Below are 21,720 nucleotides of genomic sequence, written 5' to 3' on the forward strand. Positions count from 1 at the left end.
AATACAATTGGTTATTTTGTATAGGACCACTAAACTTATTAGTTTAGAATTTAACCACTGGGGAAGGGTTTGTGTCCACCTCAAAACTCTGAAACAGAATTTGGAAACATTTTCCGAATAACTTTTTATAAAAAATTTCTGTGATTTCATGATCCATTTCAGGCTTGCAGTCACGAGAACGACCTTTCGTTATCGAAAAAAGAGCAGCTAATTGAGCATTCAAATGACAGTGGGCTTAAAATGCAATTTCGTGATCATCGTTTGGCTCAATTCTGAATTTCGCCTTCAGTGAGAAGTGAATTTCCCAAATTATTTGAAGAAGTTGAAAATCTTCATTCAGTTTTCTACAACCTAGCTTTGCGAGAAATGATTTTCATCGCTCCTTCAAATAAAAACAAAATACAGAATTCGTCTTAGTGTGTGTGCCGATCTTTGACTGAAGTTGACCAATATTGAGCCAGATATCCAGCAACTCTGCAAGGTCGAGAAGCTCATCCATCTCATTGAAAGTAAATAGTAACATAATTATATCATTTTATTTATTTGGCCGACTCTCCAGCCAAAAGGCTGCAAGTTTGAATCCCGCTGTGGACATGGATGTTTGTGATTGTCTGTGAAAATACTAGTGGTAGTGGTCGGCAGTAGACAGCATTGGTGTAGATGATGATGATTGTAGTTGTGGTTGGTGAAGAATGAGAGTTGTAGAGTAGGTGCACTTCCTCGATATGTCTTTGGACTACCTGGAGGTGTTATGTAATAATAATATCAACAAGCTTTATATGTTTATTGTGCATCACATAGTTTGTAACATAACATTTGGAAATGCTATATCTGTGACAAATAAGAAATTGCATTGCCATAATTGAAAAGGTACACAATTTCTTCAATACCCCTAAAAGACAGGATGTCCTTGTTGTTTATAATATTAATATCTTTTAAGATTTATAATATCTTTATTTAGCTTGCAAAAAATATTTGCGTACACCTTACCATCTAAAATAATGCAAAAATCTGATAGTGACCTCTTAATTGCCCTAAATTTTGTTGATGATGATGTGGCTGAATTAAATACCATTCGTGAAACACCAGACTCTTCATTTAAAGATATTTACAATGAAGCATGCATAAAAGCCAATAATTTTAATATCGACATTAAAAAGCCAAGGATTTCATCAAAACAAACATTAAGGTCCGATGTTTCAGCCGCTTCTGTAGAAGAGTATTTCAGGAGAACTATTTCATTCTATTTATTGACTCAACTTCATGAACGTTTCACTTGGCACTGCAACATTTTGAAATTTTTTTTTTTCTCTTCTACCAAAGGAAAAGATGCTCCAACAGCAAGTGCAATGGAAGATTTTCGTCAGTTGTGTGAATTTTATGCAGGTGATTTGCCGAATTCAAGTTGTGGCATAAGAAATTTGAAAAACTGTTTGCAATAGCTCCATGCAAAATGCCGTTGATACGGAGGGGGAGTTCTGCCCCGGGCGGCACTTTGAACCTTTTTGAACTTTTGCAGTTAATTCTAAAATACAGTCTCAAGAACTCATTTCCAAATATTGTAATACTACTGAGACTTTTCCTCACAATTTCTGTAAGTGTTGCTAGTTGTGAGAGGAGTTTTTCTAAATAAAATTGATTAGGAATTACCTACATTACTATAAAATAGACTTCGCCAATGTCATTGACGATTTTGCTAACAGAAAAGCAAGAAAAATAACATTTTTGAATGTTGAATTTAAAGTTTTACTTCAAAAATAAACATACTGTATTAATTTATTTCCCTATACATCGTGTTGACTTTTTATAGTATTTTTGGTGTATATTGAGAGTGGCGGCAAACTCAGGGACTGCCCCAGGTGGCAAAAGCTCTAGCTACACCACTGCGTTGATGCAGTTTCAAAGTGTGACAAAATGATATATCCTGACATCTATAACTTATTAAAAATAATTCCAACGTTTCCGGTAATAGCATGCATCAGTGAAAGGTTATTTTCTAACTTACGCCTTTTAAAAACCTATTTAAGCTCTACCATGACACAATCACGATTGAACGGACTGGCTTTGCTATATATATATATATACACAGAGAGAGAGAGAGATTAATGTAACCATGACTGAAATAATTCAAGAGCTTTGTAAAAAGAAAAGAAAACTGGATTTTATTTTTTAAATAATTTTTTATAATTACCTAATGCATTTTACTGAATGAATGAAATTTAACGAATTTTAGTTGAACAGATAAAAATATTTTTAATGTTTTTTTTAATCAATTAAACCAGCCTCAGCTATCAACAATTTTTTTGTCTCCCTTGAGTTGCTTTTCTATCATCTCACTGCTTGAATAGTAGTCATTAGACTTAAAGGTATCTTTGCATCTGGTCTTCCATTCACATAATCAAAAGCTTTTCCATTTTATAATTAAATGTGAGTTGCATCCTCAATGATTGTATTCACAGTCAATGTGAATACAATAAAATAAACTTTAAAGTCGCATGATAGGCTTGCAGTATTTCACCATCTTTGTACTTCTTACTGATATTGTGTTTGTGTACACTGTTCACCCCAGTTGGTCTTTTACTTGCCATTATTTAACCCTGTAAATCACAGTAAAATAAAATAAATTAAAAAAAAAAAAAAAGAACACCTTAGCTATCTGCTCAGTGGATATTACAACGAATGAATGAATCTGTTATGGGTTGGATGATGCACTGCTAATATACCCTCTCTCTCTCTCTCTTTTTCATTTTCACTGGAAATTTCCCCCAGCATTGTAACTCCTGATCTATGTAAGTCAGGGACTGTTAAATCCTAATGAACCTGTCCTTTTCATACAGAGATTTTTTTGCATATCACTTGTTGTATTACTGCAAGTGATAATTAAAAAAATGGATAGTTTTTTTTTCAAAGCAATCTAAAATAAACATACATTATCCTGTATGTTACAGAATTGCATATTGCATCTTCTTTAGACATTTTTATAAGAAGTAACAATGAATAATTTGATATTATGAAGAACAAAGTTCTGAGAAATTTTCCTGTTTAGGTATATTATGATAACTTTACATCGATTAAAATAGCAATGATCTTGGGAGATTGTGCAAGTAAATAACCCCATGTTCTGTGTGATGCATGTAATCTAGGTCTTATTCTGATTTTTAGATAACAGTAGAATCATCATCATTATCATTTTACAGTGATTTATGGGTTTACAATGATATTGCTGTGACTTTGCAAAAGCCTTTGACAGTATACTACATGGAATTCTAATCAATAAACTACAGCACATGGGGATGGATATGGTTGGGGAGGTGGATAAAAGGGTAGTTGATGGAGAGATATCAGAGAGTAGTTCCAGAAGGCCTGTGACTAGCATGGGGATGGATATGGTTGGGGAGGTGGATAAAAGGGTAGTTGATGGAGAGATATCGGAGAGTAGAGTCCAGAAGGCCTGTGACTAGTGGCACACCACAGGGCTCTGTTCTTGGGTCATTATTGTTTAATTTGTACATTAATGATTTAGGAAAGAATCTGAGAGGAGCTGTTTAGTTGTTTGCTGAAGATGCAAAGTTGGGTAGAGCAATAGTTAATACAGATGGTGTTAAAAATTTTGCAGGATGATTTGGATAGACTGGCAGTCTGGGAAAAAGAGTGGATGTCAGTGTAATGTGGAAGTGTAAGGTTATGCATTTTGGGGCAAAAAGATCACCAGCTGTATACTACATTGATGGAACTGTAATCCAGGAAATTGACAAAGCCAGAGATTTGGGAGTGTTAGGTGGATAGGGAGTTAAAGTTTAAAGAGCACGTAGCAAAAGTGGCTAAAGCAGCTCATCTGATTACTTGGTTACTGAAAAATACTTTGACGAGCAGAGACAAGCAGGTTATTATTCCTCTTTATCAACCTTGATAAGACCCCATCTTGACTATACACAGGTCTGGTCACCTGGGTTGCTTGGCAATGGGTAAGAGGTGGAGAGGATCCAGAGGAGAGTGACCAAGATGGTAGCAGGTCTATAGAATGAACCTTACAAGAACAGGTTTGTGGGTTACAGAAACTGGTTGAAAGGTGGAAAAAGTGGTGATATGATTGAGACATGCAAATTACTGAAGGGTTTTTACAAAATTAATACAGAGGAAATTTTTCAGAACAGGTCTGGTGATGGAAGAACTAGGGGCCATCCTTGGAAACTGAGCAAGGGAGAACTAGGTTTTTTGCTTGAAGAGTGGTGAATGAGTGGAATAGGTTGCCAGTCTGTTGTGGATGCCATGACTGTGAATGAGTTCAAAGCAAAGTATGATAGATACTGTGCAAATGTTGGATAGTGCTTGGCGTGATGTTTAGGGCCACCCTCGATGAGTCGAAGGACTCCATTGAGTAGTCCGTATTAATAATAATTTTGTGATATATGCCAGGTAGTACATGTTTCTCATTAATAGTTTACTTCAGATTCCAAATTGGTCTATTATTTTTATGTCTTTGATTTGATCCAAATCCAGTCTTCTTCTTGAACTTCTGACGAGCACTCCTCTCTGCACGAACAGCTTTCTCGCAGTTCTTTTCCCTTCAATCATTGCTTCATACACCTGTTTTGCTGCTCATACATCTTTCATTTTAGATTACCATACCATCTTAGATTAACGTTGCTTGTATATTCTTGAATATTATTAATCTCAACTTCCTTACTGGCTTCATTTTTAATACATAGAAAGATTTTTTTTTCCCCCCTTGGCTTAGAAAGTAAATCATGTTTGCCAAGAAATTATATATTCTTGTTTAATCCTTTATCCAAACATAAGCAAACAAAGTTTACCTGTTATTCTTCACTACTAGGCTACTTGTTTATAGCAGTTGACTGCACATCAATTGCCTTAGTATCCCATAATGCAAAGCATGCATTTTTACCAGTTGTGAAGATACTTCAAACACAAACTTTGTTTGCTTATATTTGGATAAAGAATTAAACAAGAATATTATTTTTTAGCAAGTATAATTTACTTTCTAACCAAGTGAGAGAAAAAAAACATTTCTACAACTATCTCTGATCCAGAATGTTTTTTTAATAAGGTGATAAACTTATTAGCCTGTATATAAGAAATATGATTTTTGTATTAATTCAACCTTGGTATCTTGAGGGGGGGGGGGATCCTGCCTCTCTCTGGCAGAGTGGCAGGCCTTTGCACATAGCAAGTTTTTGCCTACTACCATTTAGACAAAACAAGATGTAGAGATAAATCTTACTACAATATATACATGGATATGGTACTGTATTCTGCTATTTCCATATTTTATTTAATTTGTCATCTTCACTAAAAATTCTGCCTAAATAGAAATATTTTACTACTTCTCTAAGTTCTCTATTCAGAATGCAGTTGATGTTTTCAGTGTTTCTGCTTATTTCCATTGTCTTTTTCATTCTTATTTCATGCCAAATTTATTACAGCAGTCATTCAGTTTAGTCAACGAATCCTGCAGACTTGTATTGAGTTTATTTAGGAGTAGAACATCATCTGCATAGAGCTAAAATTAACATCTCAAATTCTGATATCAGGTTTAATACCACTTTACTTTTATAATGTGATCCATATAGATGATGAATAACAGTGGAAATAATGTATGCCCTTTTCTCACACTTGATTTAACATCGACCCATCATCGTGTACTTCCTTCATTCTAACTGTTGAATTACAATTCAAATATAGACTAATGATATAATATAATTTGATATAATATAACTTATATAATGTCCCATTTACACCATATAACTATAGTGTTTTAAACACTTTTCTCTTGGCACCTTGTCATATGCCTTTTCCAGATCTACAAAACTTAAATACAAGTTCTCATTATTTTATCATGACTTCACCACTGTTTGTCTTAAAGTGAAATTTTGATCTCCCGACGACCTCTATTTGGCATGAATCCAACTTGTTCCTCTCAAAGCTTCCCATCCACAATTTTTCCTGCTCTTTTTCAAGTAGTTGAACCAGGAATACTCATTGGGAAATTCCTCTGTACTTCTCACATTCAGTTTTATTTCCCTTTTTATAGATGAGTACTATGAGAGCTCTACTCCAATCATCCAGAATTTTATCCTCTGGCCTTTCGCGTTATGCAGTGTAGTACTATAAAACTTTTATACTTTCATATTTGAGTATTTCTGGTTGACTATCATCTCCAGCTGCTTTTCCACATTTCAAGTTGTTGATGACTTTTACGAGAGTTGTTTGAAAAGTTTGGTAAATTTCCAATAGATGGCAACACAATTCATTCATTCATTCATCCCAATGTCAGGGTGTATCATCTTTTTACTAACTATTATAATAATGGAATTAACTAATGTAAATTATTCTTTATTCATAGAATTTTCACCTGAGTATCACAGGCATCATCAGTACAGGTACAAGGCTAATTAAACAATAACTGTTATATTCACAAAGCGTCACCTAAGTAGCTAAGGTTAAATTTCCTAAATTTATTTAATTATTTTTTTTAATTATTTAGTTATTTAATTACTAAATAACAATTATTCAATTATTGAATTATAATAATTTAAATTTTTTTTAATAATTAATAATTAAATATATGTGTATACAATTATGTGTTAGGAAAGATTTGCTGCTTTATAAAGTACTATCTCCCACAAGGGGGAAGACGACCATCGGATCTGTTTAGGTTAGGGGAGTGAAGTAATGTTTCACATGTTTCTTTGTATAGCCGTTCCATTAGGAACTGACTTTTGTGAATGACATTTGTCTTGTTCCACTTAACTCTATGTCTGGTGTTGATGGCATGTTCTGCAATTCCAGACTGTTCCGGTTCAAGTTACTGGATATACAATTGGTATTCTTCTAACCGGACCTGAGCAGATCTTCCTGTTTGTCCGAAATATGATAACCCACATGAGCAGGGTGGGAGCTTGTCCTTTGGAGACATTAGGAATGTGGAGATTTTTCTGACGGGTCAGAAAACCAGACAGATATTTAGTGGTTTTAGCACCTTAGCTATGCGTTCCTAACCCCCTTGTACATAGGGGATAGGTATACGTGTAGGTTCTTCTGTACTTGAAGAGGATGCTGGAGCACGACTACTTAAAGCTCTTTTTATGAAGGACTTCTTATAGCATTGGATATGAAGGAGGAATTAATATACTGTAATTCTTTTTGTAAAAGTTCTTCTGAAGAACAAAAGGAGTGGGTTCTATGAACTAGTGTTTTTATAGTACCTGCCTTTTCACTTGGATGTGATTCAGCGTGGATGTACTGGCCTGTATGAGTTTCTTTCCTATAGACTGTGAATTGTAGATAACCATCTGGTTGGCGAAGAATCAAGAGGTCTAGAAAGGCTAACGGCTTATTTACTTCTACCTCTAGGGTGAACTGGATCCTTGGATGAAGTACATTAATTTTTGAGAGAAACTGTTGTAGTTCTTCTGAGGTGCCCTTCCATATGGCAAGTTATCCCATTGTCAAATTATTTGAATTTGTAATAAAGTCTGGTTATTTTTTCTTCAGAAACCAGTTATATCAACAAATCGAAGGGATAGCAATGGGTAATCCAATATCTCTTGCTGTTGCCAACTACTTCATGGAGCATTTCGAACAGCGTATCTTTGACAACGTTACACCCAGACCTAACATTTGGTTCAGATATGTGGACGACATTTGCCATATGGAAGGGCACCTCAGAAGAACTACAACAGTTTCTCTCAAAAATTAATGCACTTCATCCAAGGATCCAGTTCACCCTAAAAGTAGAAGTAAACAAGCAGTTAGCCTTTCTAGACCCCTTGATTTTTCACCAACCAGATGGTTATCTACAGTTCACAAAACTGTAGATAACCATCTGGAAAGAGAAACATACAGACCAGCATTAAAGACTATTTATTTTTGGATAAATGAGTTTAAACATGGTCGTAAGTCCATCAAAAATAAAGCATGCTCTGGATGCCTGACTGAGGTCACATACACTGCATAGAACCTGTGTAGCTCAGTGGATATGACGTTTGCACACCACGGTGCTTAACCGCACGAAGGAAGACTTCTTGGTTTTGAATCTAGTCGACGACTAGAGGAAATTTTTCTAAGCCCTTTTGCGACCCATTCCCGAGTTAGTCGATCTCTGGCATGGGCAAGTGGGTTTTTTCTCCCGTAAACTTGGGTTTTTCGTCCTGTAAACTCAAGAAAATCGACTGTAGAATCCACATTATTTCAACATTAAATACAAGTGTTAGGGACCATGAGATGGCGGCACTTGTTGAGCCATTTCTCTTCACTGCGTGCCGCATAATTAGTGATAGCCTTGGGCCAGCTATCTCTGATTGGGTACCAGTGGAGATTGAACTGCCCACTCAGTCTCCAAAAGTTAGATAGGGCTAAACGGCCTTGCCTACTCTCTATATACGGGAATAAAAAGGCGTTAGCTGATTTTTTTTTAATTAACTTTTTTTTTGGTACAGCCATTGAGAACAAAAACAAAAGAATTGAGAGTCTAAAGTTCAGTCTTGAGTTGGTCCTCATTTTGTATGATAGAACCTACTTGATTCTGTAGGGTGTGGAGTATGCCTTATTTTTGAGAAGGATGGTGAAGAGATGAGCATGAAGATAACATCCTGTATGTGTATGCTTACAATACATTTCAAGAGTAACATTGTTATTACTTTTAGTGATAACAACATCAAGGAAAGGGAGTTTTCCATCTTTTTCAAGCTCTCCAGTGTAAATGTAAAGAGTGAATTCATAATAAAAAGTGTTCTCAGTAAATTCCAGCAGTCTTTCTCCTCTTTCATTCCTTTCCCCAATCCAAACTTTCCCATTGAATTTAGCTTATTATTGTTTTCATCTATTTTTGCATTTAAGTTGCCCATGACAATTTTATATATCATCATCATCATCAAATTCCTCCCATGTACTCTCAAGGGGTGTACAGGATATGACAGTACTACATGAAAAAATTACATCATTACTAACTTCCTATCTACAATTTTCCTCCAAATCAGTCTGTTACTTGTCCAGACTCCAACATTATCAGATCTTATATTTCTATCGTCTAAGGCACTTTGTACCGTATCAATCCACCTATATCTTGGTCTTCCTCTGGGTCGTTTACCTGCCAACCTGATAGAGAACACTCGCTTTGCTAATCTTTCCTCGCCCATTCTATTTAAGTGACCATACCACCTGAGATTAGCTCTGCTAATGCATTCCTGGATGCTGACAGTGTCAGGTTTTTTCCTAATATCCTCATTTTTAATATGATATTGCCATTGATGCCATCTGTTCATGCCTCTAATCTTATTCAGGACTCTCATATCTGCGGTCTCTAGTCTTTGGTCAAGTGTTTTACTTCTGACCCAGCTCTCAGATCCATAAGTTAAAACTGGTTTGAACACTGTCTTGTATACAGCTAATTTAGTGTTCTGACTAATTTCTCTCTTATTCCATATGATTTTATTCAGTTGACTTCCCACCATACCAGCTTTGCTGATTCTGTTGTCTATTTCTATATTTAATTTACCATCTTCGGTAAAAATTGTGCCTAAGCAGCTGAAATGTTTTACTTGTTCCACGGGTTCTCCATTCACAACACGGTTGACATTGAAAATGTCAACCGTGTTGTGGATTCTGCCTATATTCATTGCTTTGTCTTTTTATTGCTGACCTTCATACCATTTCTATTACAACAGCTATTCAATTTAGTCACAGAATCTTGCAGACTTGTAGCGGATTTATTTAGAAGTATAACATCATCCGCATAAAGCAAAGAGCTGACATTAACATCTCCAATTTTGATATCAGGTTTAATACCACTTTCCTTCATAATGTGATCCATATAGATAATGAATAACAGAGGGGATAATGTACATTCTTGTCTCACACCAGATTTAACATTAAACCATCTTCCTGTACTTCCTTCAATTCTAACTGCTGACTTACAACTCAAATAAAGATTAAGTATTGCTTGATATAATGCCCCATTGAACACCATATAACTGCAGCGTATTGAATAGCTTCTGTCTTGGCACCTTGTCATATGCCTTTTCCAAATCGACAAAACTTAAATACAGATCTTTGTTATATTCCCATGCTTTCTCGACTATTTGTCGTAAAGTGAAGATCTGATCCTGACAACCTCTATTTGGCCTGAATCCAGCTTGTTCTTCACCAAGCTTTTCTTCCACAATTCTTCTCAACCGTTTCTCAAGTATACTTGCGTAGATCTTGCCAGGAACACTCAGTAGGGAAATACCTCTGTAATTCTCACATTCAGTTTTATTTCCCTTTTTATATATGGGTACTATGAGAGCTCTACTCCAATCATCGGGAATTCGTCCCTCTGTCCAGGCTTTCTGAACTATGCAGTGCAGCCACTGTATGACTTTTATACCGCCATACTTCAGCATTTCTGGTCGAATATCATCTACTCCTGCTGCCTTTCCACATTTCAAGCCTTTGATGGCTTTTTCTACTTCAAGTATGGATATGTATTCCTGACTGCATGCCTGGACAGTGTTTTTTATCACTGTGCTGTCATCACTGCTTGTTTCATTTAGCAGTTTTTCAAAGTAATTACTCCATACTTCAAGGATATCTTTTTCTCCTGTTTTCATGTCACCTTTATCATCTCTGACTCCTTTTACAGCACTCTTTTCTCCATTCCTAAGCTTCTTCAACAACCTCCAGAATATTTTGCCACCTTCTTGATATTTATTTTCTATGTTGTTGCCAAAGTCCTCCCATGACTTTTGTTTAGCTAGTTTTACACACTGTTTAGCTTTCTTACATTTGTCTCTGTATTCTGTAAGAGTAAAAGCTGACTTATTTGCCAGGAACTTTTGATATGCTTTCTTCTTTTTCTTCACTGCCTCTTTAACTTCCTGTGTCCACCAGGGAGTTCTGATTTTTTTATCCTTGCACACAACCTCACCACATGCCTCTCTGGCAGAATCAATCAATGTTTTCTTCAGAGTTTGCCACTGAATCTCCAAGGTTTGATTCCTGTTCTCAAACTCTTTCATTTTCTTTTCAATAATCTTTCTGTATTTTAGTCTACAGTTAACATCTGAGAGCTGCTCAAGACTAAATAGTGATCACTTCCAATTTCAAATCCTCTGTACACTCTGGTGTCCTGCACCAGGGAGAAAACATCACTATCAACAATAACATAGTCAATGAGACTTTTCTTATTCCTAGCCTCTTCTCTCCATGTGAATTTGTGCACATTTTTATGTTGGAACATGGTGTTAGTAATAACCAGTCCATGTCCTGAGCAGAAATCCAACAGATATTTGCCATTATTATTAGCTTTGCTCTTTTCTCCAAATTTTCCCAAAATATTTTTGTATGTCTCACAATTATTTCCTGCTCTGCTGTTTAGATCCCCAACAAGGACCAACTTTTCCTTTTTCATTGTGTCAGTTGCTTTTTCTAGAGCGTCAAAAAATTCCTCCACTTCTACCTTAGTAGAACCTTCTGTGGGACCATAGGCACAAATAAGTCTCATTGTCCAGTTCCCCATTCTCATATTTGCCCACATTACTCTACTTGAGACTGACTGCCATTCAAGAAGATTAGCCTTGTATTTTGTGTTGAATACTATGGCTACTCCTTCTTTTCCTTGATTGTCATTGCCTGAATATAACATTTTGTATTTATTGCTCAGAAAGATCTCACCAGTTTTTGTCTTTTTTGTTTCAGTCACCTCTATTATGTCGATCTGGTACTTATCTAATTCCTCAGCTAGCTCCATTTCTTTGCCATTCCGGCTTCTTACGTTGATAGTACCGATCTTTAACTCTGGTGATGTTGAGTTGGGGTTTGTTTTCAGATTTGTTCCAGTAGCTGACTTTTCGCTGTTTGCCCTGGTTCCCTGGCGAAAACAACGGGGGCCTTGTTTAACCGGGTGACGCCCCAGCTGGCATGAAATTTTGTCATGTTGTACCATCATTTTTTATTTTGGTTTAACCAATAAGAATACAATTTGGTCGGCTAAATCCCAAATTGCCAGCCCATCCTCGTTCGTTCAGTATCAAAGTAGATACCCAACAGGGTGCACCACGAGAAGGTGAGGATTGGACATTAGGTCAGAAGCCCTGGTCGGTTCTCCGCATTCCTTTAAAGGCTATGTGGAGGTCTTCTCTCAGTTATACAGTTTTGACCCTTAGCACCCCAATTTTATATATATATATATATATAATTCATCTTCTTCATTTGAGTGATCTGAAGTTGCAGCATAAATTTGTACAGTTTTAATTTGAGATTTTATTTTACTTGTATTGAACTATTGAATTAAAAATAAATGCTTAACATTTTGTAAATTTTTGAAATTTTAATAGCACCTGCAATTCTTAATATTTTCAGCTTCCAGAATTGGGAACCATTTCAAGCCACCCAGGGACCAGCAATTCCCAGCAGCTTGCTGTTCAACTAGTAGGGATAACATTAGGAATCTCTATTATGCTTCTCATTGCCATTTATGAACATGATCTTCAACTTATTGTGAGCTGACCTTTGCATTATATGACCTGTGAATATTTAACAAAAATGGGATAAATATTCAGTTTATTTGAAAATGTGTATGGTCTGCAGAGGTTTCAGATTTTTATTATTATTATTATTATTATTATTATTATTATTATTTGGATAAAAACTTATTTATGCACTTGTCTCCTAAGTAAGAGGATAAATTTGACTTGTTAAATATATCACAGGTTAAAATGTACAGAAAGCAGAAGTCTTGACTATACTTAACTGTGATGTAATTTTAAACTATATTTTTGCATACTTGTTAAAGTATTCTATATACTAGGAAGTAAAGAGATGATCTCAATCTTATTAGCCTTTTAATAAGCAGACCTCTCTTCTATACCTTCCCATGCCTCTTGGTTGTGGCTGTGCCCAACTAAAGTCATGCAGGTCTTGACAACTATTTTTGGATTTTTTTCCTCCTTCTTGACAATGTAGATGTGCAATAGTGTTCACTTCAGTTGAGGAGAAAGGGGGGGGAATACTTCCTAATTGTGCATTTTTGAAGGAAATTCTGAAGTGACAACTGAATTGTAAATACTCTTATTGTGATACAGTTTTCTTTTACTTGCACTGATATTTAATAGAATTATTGAACTAAGTTTATTTATTAGTATTGTGCTTCTATTGCACTTTTTATTTGCCATTGTGTGAAAGGAAAGTATAGTTATGTACTACAATGTGTGTCGCATATTTCGCCAAAACACACTTGTAGAGTAAAATGCATTGTTTTATAAGAGTTATTGCCATTTTTGTTGTTATTCTTTGTATAATTCACAATGTGTTATAGGTTGCCCTCTTCATAATAGGTAAGCATGTTAATATGGGAACGCATTAAGACTGTATATCTTAAAAATGGAGTTTTAAATAATGCAATTTTCATGTTGTCATTTAAGTATCTTAAAACTTGTTACAAAGTTTTGTTAAGTTAGTTGGCATGATTAAAATATCTTTGAAATAATCTATGTAATCCTTAGCACAATCCAGCAAAAAAAAAAAAAAAAAAGCAGAGGAACTATCTGCAAGTGCTCAAAGGATAAAAAGCCTTTTTAACGTCTCAACTTTGCAAATGTAAATCAAATTTTTACACTGTGAAAATATATAAAGGCATCTATTTTATCATCAAGTTAGTCGCTCTTGTTGTGAAAAATCAGTACCTTAACAGGAATAGAATTTTTATTTTATTTTTATTTTGAGATAACTTCATATAAATTTTCTGACTTAATATATTTTGGAGGTAAAACTATAACCAAAGCTTTAGGAAACTGTAAATTTCATGTTTCACTGAAAAGTGCTTCAACAGTTTATCATAGGACCTGTCATTTAAAACATGCATAAAGAGTATGCAAATTTTTTTATATGAATGTTACTTATGCAATAGTTGCCATCCAGTGATATAAAACAGTTCTTAATTTTTTAAATTTTATAAAACAAGTTCTAATAAAAATATGTTTGTCAACTTGTATTTGTTTGAAATTCTGATTAAATTGATTTCTAATGTCTGGTAGACTAGCACGTGTTATTGAGAATAGCTAAATTTTTAGGATCTGGCAAATATATCCTGTTTTTTTTTTTTTTAAACTAATTTTAAAAGTTAACTGATTTATTTTTTTAAAATTAACATTAATTATAGTTATTCTTAGAATGTTTTCATGGATAGTTCTGATCTCAGAAACATCCATCCATCTCTAGCAGTTTTACTGCACTTTGTTGACTAGCTGTAGTTTGCTGATGTTTCGCACACATTTCATAAGTGTTATTATAATTCATAATGGAGTAACTATAGCTCATTTCTTATTTTCAGATTGTTGTCTTGATAATATATAGGCCTCATTGCTTCTTTAGTAGTTTGGTGATTAATCTTCAGATTAGGACTAAGCTGAATCATTTTGGTTTTAGACTATACAGAAATATGGAATGGTGTTGCATTGTACTTTATTCTCATTATTTCTTCTTTTTTTTTTTTTTTTTTCTATCATCTGATTCTTCAGCTTTGTGCTATAGTGGCTGTCCAGGTTTTATTTTATATAATTTTGGACTGGCTTCCTGTTTTTTCATTTCAGGCAACTATCTGCTTTTTGCTTCTGTAGATTAAATGTGTTTCACTGAAGTTTATCCACTCTCCTTTTTGTGTTACATGTTCTGATATTGCTGGTTTACAATTTGATGGCTCCAAATGTATTGTTAGTATTATAAATGCCTCTTTTTTTTTTTTAAGTGTGAATCCAGATTTATATAGTAGTTTGTGTATTTTTGGAAGCATAAACATCTAATCAAACAATAAGAATCCGAGAAGTCCAAAATTAAATAAAATGTTCATTTCTATCATAGAATCAAGATATTGAGAACAAAGAAGCATCATTTGATTATCTAGGCCCAATATCCTAGAAAATGTTATAAAATCAAAAATATTAGTATAACCAACTCTCACTCTAACAAACTCTGCCAAAAGTAGTCTCTATTGAAACTTCATAGACAAACTACTATTCTAAAGAAAATTCACCATAGCAGACTATCCATCAATTCACTATAACAGACTATCCCTGTGATCCCTACAAATTTGCATGAGAGTTGGTGTTGCTTCAAAGACATCATTACAAAAGCTATGTGATGAATGTCAGCAAACTACAACTTTCGAACTGCTATATTCAGAACTTCCTCAGAGGTAAGATATGAAATAAAATGCCTTAGGGTTAAGATATGTAAAATAAAAACATTTTATTTTAACAACCTGTATTGAAACTGCTAACTAGCCAGTAAAATAAAAACACCATGATTTTTTATTGCACAAAAATCACAAATTATATAACATATAAATGCAACTGTATGTTTTTATAACCTGAACATACATTCTTGCATGTAACTCAACTTTTAATTATAATCATAAAGCTATTAAACTTTTATAATAGTAGACTTATGATGTTAATATCTTATAGAAATCATGATATATCATATTAATATAGTTGAATATGGAGTTGACTCTGAAACTTTATTTCAAAAATGCCACTTTAGATTTACTTTGCATGGTTTAAGAAAACTCATCTTATGAGAATGGTTTTATACTCTAGAAAAATTATAGGTGTGGATTTTTTTTTTAAATATTGTTATGATTTATATTCATGTTTAGCATTCAATATTTGCATGTCAATTCCGTTGTTTATCGTGATACATAATTGCAAAATTATGTTTATTAAGTATTTCATAAAGTTAAAATGTACATTTGCAGTCCATCTAAAAGAAAAAAAAAGGTGGGGAAAAAGTGGAGAAACACTTTTAAGCACTTTTAACATTGATTTTTTTTTTCCCTACCCTTTTACTTGGTTTTCATATTTATTGATTAGTAATATCAAAGTATGAATATGATCCAAGAGAAACAAATAAAAGTGCATTTTTGTGTCTAACTCGTGGTCTTGGCACTGAGACCATTGCCTTGCCAGATCTAAATGAGTATAACACCCACCCACACACTGAAAAACATAACCCACACCTCAATGATTATTATTTCAGCCCACTATAACTATTAAAAAAAAAGAACTTTGAATTTTGCTGGTCATTAGTTTAGTGGACAGCAATGGTACACTAATCATAATTCAGCATAAAATGACCATCTTAACTCATTAATATACTTTTATATAATTTCCTTTAATTATCTATAATTTGCTTTCTAAATTGTCTTTCTAAATTAACTAGAATGAAATTGCACTAAAATTTTAGTAAAGATCTCAAATACCAAATTTCATCAATCCGTCCAGCCATAGTGGCACTGTTATATGCGAACAGATGGACAGAATGATGCCAATAGGTGCTTGTGCATTGTTGCTACACCTAATTACTAATCATGATATGACTAATGCAGTGTGCAGTTTTTTTTCCCTTTTAAATTATATCAAGAATATTTTGCGTAATTTGCTCTATAAATATAGTTTTGTAATTAGTGAGATTTTTATTTGCACCTAAAAACAAAACATCAGAAATATAAAAAAACAAAAATTACAAAATGTTAGATCTGTATGAATAAATAGAAGATAGACAATGATCGTTTTTTTTTTTTTTTTTTTTTTTTTTTTTTTTTTTTTTTTTTTTTAAACAATCCTGGTAAACAGAACTTTGTTAAGATTTTGTTAAGAAAATAATGTAATCCTTTATGGTCTCTCATAATTACAAATAATCTTTTGTTTCCTTTTGAAATAATATCCAAACATTTCATATATATATATATATATTATTATTTTTTTTTTTGCATTGCAACTCCAAATGGATTGATTTTCCTATGAATAAGTGAATGGCAAATGATATGCTTTGGGTGGGGGTGAGGGATGTCCCAATGTTGATAAACTGACTGTGTGAGAATGGCAAGAATAAACAAGCATCCTAGAAGTAATGCAGGAAGCTCATATAGCAGTGAGGGTGGGGAGGAACAGCTGGAAAATAATCAGCACTTTGTAGTTGGATTATGTTTCAGCAAAACTGTCCATGAAGATGAGAATGAATTCACATTTAAATGATGTGTATAGAAAAAAACTTTAAACACTAGATGTTGTAACACTATTTTGCCCATTAGAGAGAGTTGCAGTGTAGAATATGAGATGTTTTGATTATTATTTCAGAAATTAAACATTTTCAACTACTACTACTTCCCTTTCTTATTAAATCTGTTCACGAGTAAATTTTGAATTTCTTCGGAAAGGAATGGCTTATAGTGCCTGTAACATGCAACCTTTAAAAAATTGCACTGTCAAAGGGCAGTCACATATGTCCAAATTAAACATGTCCTTTAATTATACTATTAATTTACTTTTTTTCAACATTGTGTTTTTGAGTAGTTTTCAACATAATTATACAGAAGTGGAAATGTAAATTTTACTGATGTTTATCTAAACCATAGTACATAATATGTATATTTTGTTTTTATCATAGTTAACTTTTTAACAAATTACTGGTGATCTTATTTCTAAGAAAATCCAGAATGTTTTAAAAAAATTCTATATCATTTGAAAAGTTTGCCTATAATCTTATACCAATTACGGAAGTTTTCCTTTAATTATAACAAATTCATCTTCACTGTTGCTGAGCTTTCATTTTGGCATTACTTCTTAGGATGCTTGACAGTGTTTGCCAGTTTCTTACAGTCAGTTCACCAACATTGAAATACCAGCAGCAGCAGCAGTAGTAGTAGTAGTAGTAGTTTATTGCCATTCACTTCTTCATAGGAAATGCCTTTGCCTGTTATGTAACTACTTTTTATGATGGAATTTTGAAATCATGCAATGAAAGAACAACAAATGCAATTGCTGAACTAACTTGGTAAAATTCATAAAATGTTCTGGATTATCTTTTGGATAAGTAGCCTCCCTCAATTCTATTCATAAATATCTTAAAATTTAATGGCCTTGCAATTTATTAAACATGAAAAAAATCTTAATCAAAGGTGAATATCTGTTTGTGTACATCATTCAAAATAAGATATAACTTGCAAAATACACTTCTGATGAAATTTTATATAAGCCTTTTTTTTTTTTTTTAAATTCATTCAGTTTAAAATAAGATGTTATGCTTCATGCATTTCAGATTATGAATTAATCTGATATGATTTGGTATTTGTGCAATACACTTTTTCTCTCTCTCGCATTCCCTTAATCTTCATTTGCTTTAAGCAACTTGAAACAAATATGATGTACTGATTTTCTTAATATGAATGGAAGGTAAATAACCTTCCCCATTATCAAAATGACAATGACCAGAAATTGATCTGTTGTAACTTAAGACTTTAAATAGTAATAAATGAAGGTACTTTTATAATGATAAAATAAGTTCCTAATTTATGTAAATCAGAATTTTAATTTGTAATTTTTTTTTTTTAGTTAAGCATTGTGAAGTACTCTTGCATATTTTGTTACATTACTTTTAATTCTATAGAGCTGTTTTCAGTTCAGAACATTAACAAAGAACTTAGATTTTGATGGAAGCGATATAATCAACATGCAGCATGAAAACTTAAGAATGTGTATGTATGTGTATATATATATATATACACACATACATTTGTTGTTGTTTTGTTTCATGCGAATCCCACTCATGAAAGGTTGTAAGCCTGTATGTTTTGTATATTGGGTGGACTAAAAGATAATTCAGGATTCCTGCTCTAGAGACATTTTTTTTTACTTCAGATCTCCTAACTAGGGTGATGGTCTCACACCCTGGTGCTTCACAAACATCCATGCCAGTTAAATTAACCATACCCTGTTGGCTAGAGAGTGGAGATGCTATCTGCTTGCCCAACCATAATGGCAGTAGATGAGAAAATAACAATGTACATGTGTATGAGATGGTTCGTGTTTCAACTTTTTTATTTTTAAAACATGGTATTAAATGAAGGAATTTTTATGTATGAAAATTTTATCCAGATATTGTAAAAATTCTAATTAAAATACTCCATTGGCTTAGTGATGTAATTCTCACCAATAATACCATTTTCTCAATGCATGTGAAGTTACTTTAATCCACATTTTGTATTATATTCTGTACATGTATAAAATTTATTTCAAAAATGTTTTGGATCAAAATTTATGCCAGTAGTTTGAAAAATGTAACATTTTTTGATGTTCTTTATAAATTAATATTTATTTTTAACTGTTCTTTTTTTAAGTGACAATGTTCAACCAAACAGTGAATTTTGTTTTGATATAATAAACTGAATATAGTTATAAAGTTTATCATAAGTAATATAATTCATTTAATTTAAAAAATGAAACAAGGAAAAGTTTAATTTGTTATAAAATGTGCTGTAAATACTATCAATCATAAGTTTTAAATGGTTGCAAGTTTCACATTTAATTGTGAAATTATATGCAATGATTTTCTCATGCTGAGATATGCAACTATTTTTTCAGATACCTTTATAAAATAAACAACATTTTCTTTTAAAAATGTTTATCAGCGCCATATTATTTTAAATAGATAACTTGCATAAATAATTCATGTAATGTATTATAGGTTATTTGCTTGGGAATATTAATTTTGACACCTAAAATATGTGGATTTTGTTACACCTTTTGCATTTTTGTTGGTTTACTTTAACAAATTAAACTGCATTTGAATGTTGAAGCATTTAAATTTAATGCATTTGCAATTCACTTTTTTGTGTAAAATATTGAAAATTGTGTTTTTGTAAAGAATAATCAGAATAAATAAAAGTTAGATTTTTTTCTTAATGTTGTTTTTGTCATGACTAATATCAGTGGCGGCCAGTGAAAATTTTAAGTGGGGTACTGCATATACAAAAAAAAAAAAAAAATTTCCTGATCAGAAACGAATTTATTAATAAATAAATTTACATATTAAAAATTGCTTTATTAAAAATATTTCATCCTCACCATGAACAAACACCAATAATAAAAGTTTCGTATCAATAGCAATGACAAGTGCAAACGAATATCGGCGTTAGATCACAGTGCATTTGTTTCGTGTAACGATAATTGAAAAAATATAATTCTTTTCATATTTTCAACAGTGACACTCGTCATAAATAGATAACTTGCATGCCTTGTATCTATAATAAATAATTGTTATTTTAACAAAATAAAATAAGATTTTCAAATTGGCCCTTCAGAACGCGCAATTTACAGACAAAAAATACTAGTGGGGGTGGGCTGTAGATGGCGTTGATGGAGATGATTCGTAGTAGAGGTTCGGTGTAGTGGTTGAGCCAGTTGCAGGTGTCCTCCCGCGATGAGTCTTCGGACTCTTTGGATGTATCAGGAATAATAACAATAATTCACAAAAAAATAGTTCACCACGAACACGCGCCAATAATAAACGTTTCATATATCACAGAAATAACGAGCGCAGACATACGCAGTATATATAATGACGTAACGTGCAACGACAGCAAACGAATATCGGCGTTGTATATCGCAGTGCATTTGTTTCGTGTAACGATAATTGAAAAAATATTCTTTTCATATTTTCAACAGTGACACTCGTCATAATTCAGCTTTGTATCTCTAATAAATAAATAATTATATGTTATTTTAACAAAATAAGATTTACAAAAAATAGTTCACGCACTTGCACCAATAATAAACGTTGCATATCTCACAGAAATAAGGCTCGTAAGCATACTAAAAATATGCTGCCGTTTGAACAGTTACAGTTGGGAATGACGTAACGTGCAATGACAAGAGCAAACGAATATCGTGTTAGATCGCAGTGCATTTGTTTCGTAATCTAAAGCGTTAATCGAACAATTCCAAAATTAACTATTCAGTCGATGTCAAAACATAAGCTGTAACCTTGAACATGTACTGCATTTATATAATGTAAGCATTGTTATTATTTATAAACACAAACAAAATTTAATTTTTTTCCTTGGGGATGCTGCAGTGCTTATGTACGGGCTGCCACTGACTATTATGTACTGGAAATATTTAGAGATAAACTTGAAGTCATTTTTATTTCAAAACTATGTCAAAAAAAAATCCATGATTGGGTAGTTATATCGAGACTTGCATTCTGACCCTGAATTTGTAATTTCTTTGCGCGCACACAAACATTCACTTTCAAGAATATATGCCTTCATTTCCTTTCTACATTTTTTTAGAATAGACAGGTAAGAAGGTAGTCCTTGTAAGCCTTCCACATGCATTTAATCTTATTCAGCAAATTGAAAGATTTCAGGTTCTTGTTAGCACATTTATGCTATGTCAGGTAGGTGAAGTAATATCATCAGCAGTTGTTTAATCTTTAGCTGTTTGGGAGTTCACCCATTAGGTTAGTTACTAGCTGCTTTGAAATTTATTTGCTAGTAAAGTTGCATCATCAGTATCCAAGTTTTGAAATGCTAATAAAAATCAAATTGGTTGCAAAAAAATAAAGAAATAAAAATGGGCAATGCCACAGGTGTACACCAAAGGAAATTGAACAATACCAGCAAAAAATTTAAAACTGAAGAGAAAATGGTTGTATAATGACCAAAAAAATTAACCAACGAAAATTATTTATCATTATTATTATTATGTGACAACTCCAGGGAGTCCAAGGACTCATCACGGGAGAACACTACTCTACTTTGCTAAATACATCTCACCCTCTCTGCTACTACTTAATTCTCCTACTATGACTACTACTATCAGCAGCACCTATCATCAACGACAGTATTCTTTTGTCTATAAATTGCATGTATTCTGAAGGCCGATT

The 21,720-nt window shown here is 33.1% G+C and overlaps 1 protein-coding gene across 5 annotated transcripts in view; it reads left to right on the forward strand.

The window, feature by feature from the left end:
• Positions 1-15,942, forward strand: part of LOC150098821 (zinc transporter ZIP10-like) — a 208,440-nt gene extending 192,498 nt beyond the window's left edge. For all 5 annotated transcript variants that reach the window (XM_090405729.1, XM_090405727.1, XM_090405725.1 and 2 more), the window contains one exon: positions 12,361-15,942. In XM_090405729.1, coding sequence (XP_090261855.1) covers positions 12,361-12,507 — 147 coding nt within the window. In that variant the 3' untranslated portion in view covers positions 12,508-15,942. The remainder of the gene's footprint in view (positions 1-12,360) is intronic.
• The last annotated feature ends 5,778 nt before the right edge of the window (positions 15,943-21,720 follow it).

This window comes from Typopeltis vanoorti, chromosome 15 (assembly GCF_054136105.1).
Source record: "Typopeltis vanoorti isolate ZY-2024b chromosome 15, IOZ_Tvanoo_1.0, whole genome shotgun sequence".
NCBI classification, from domain to species: Eukaryota; Metazoa; Arthropoda; class Arachnida; order Uropygi; family Thelyphonidae; genus Typopeltis; species Typopeltis vanoorti.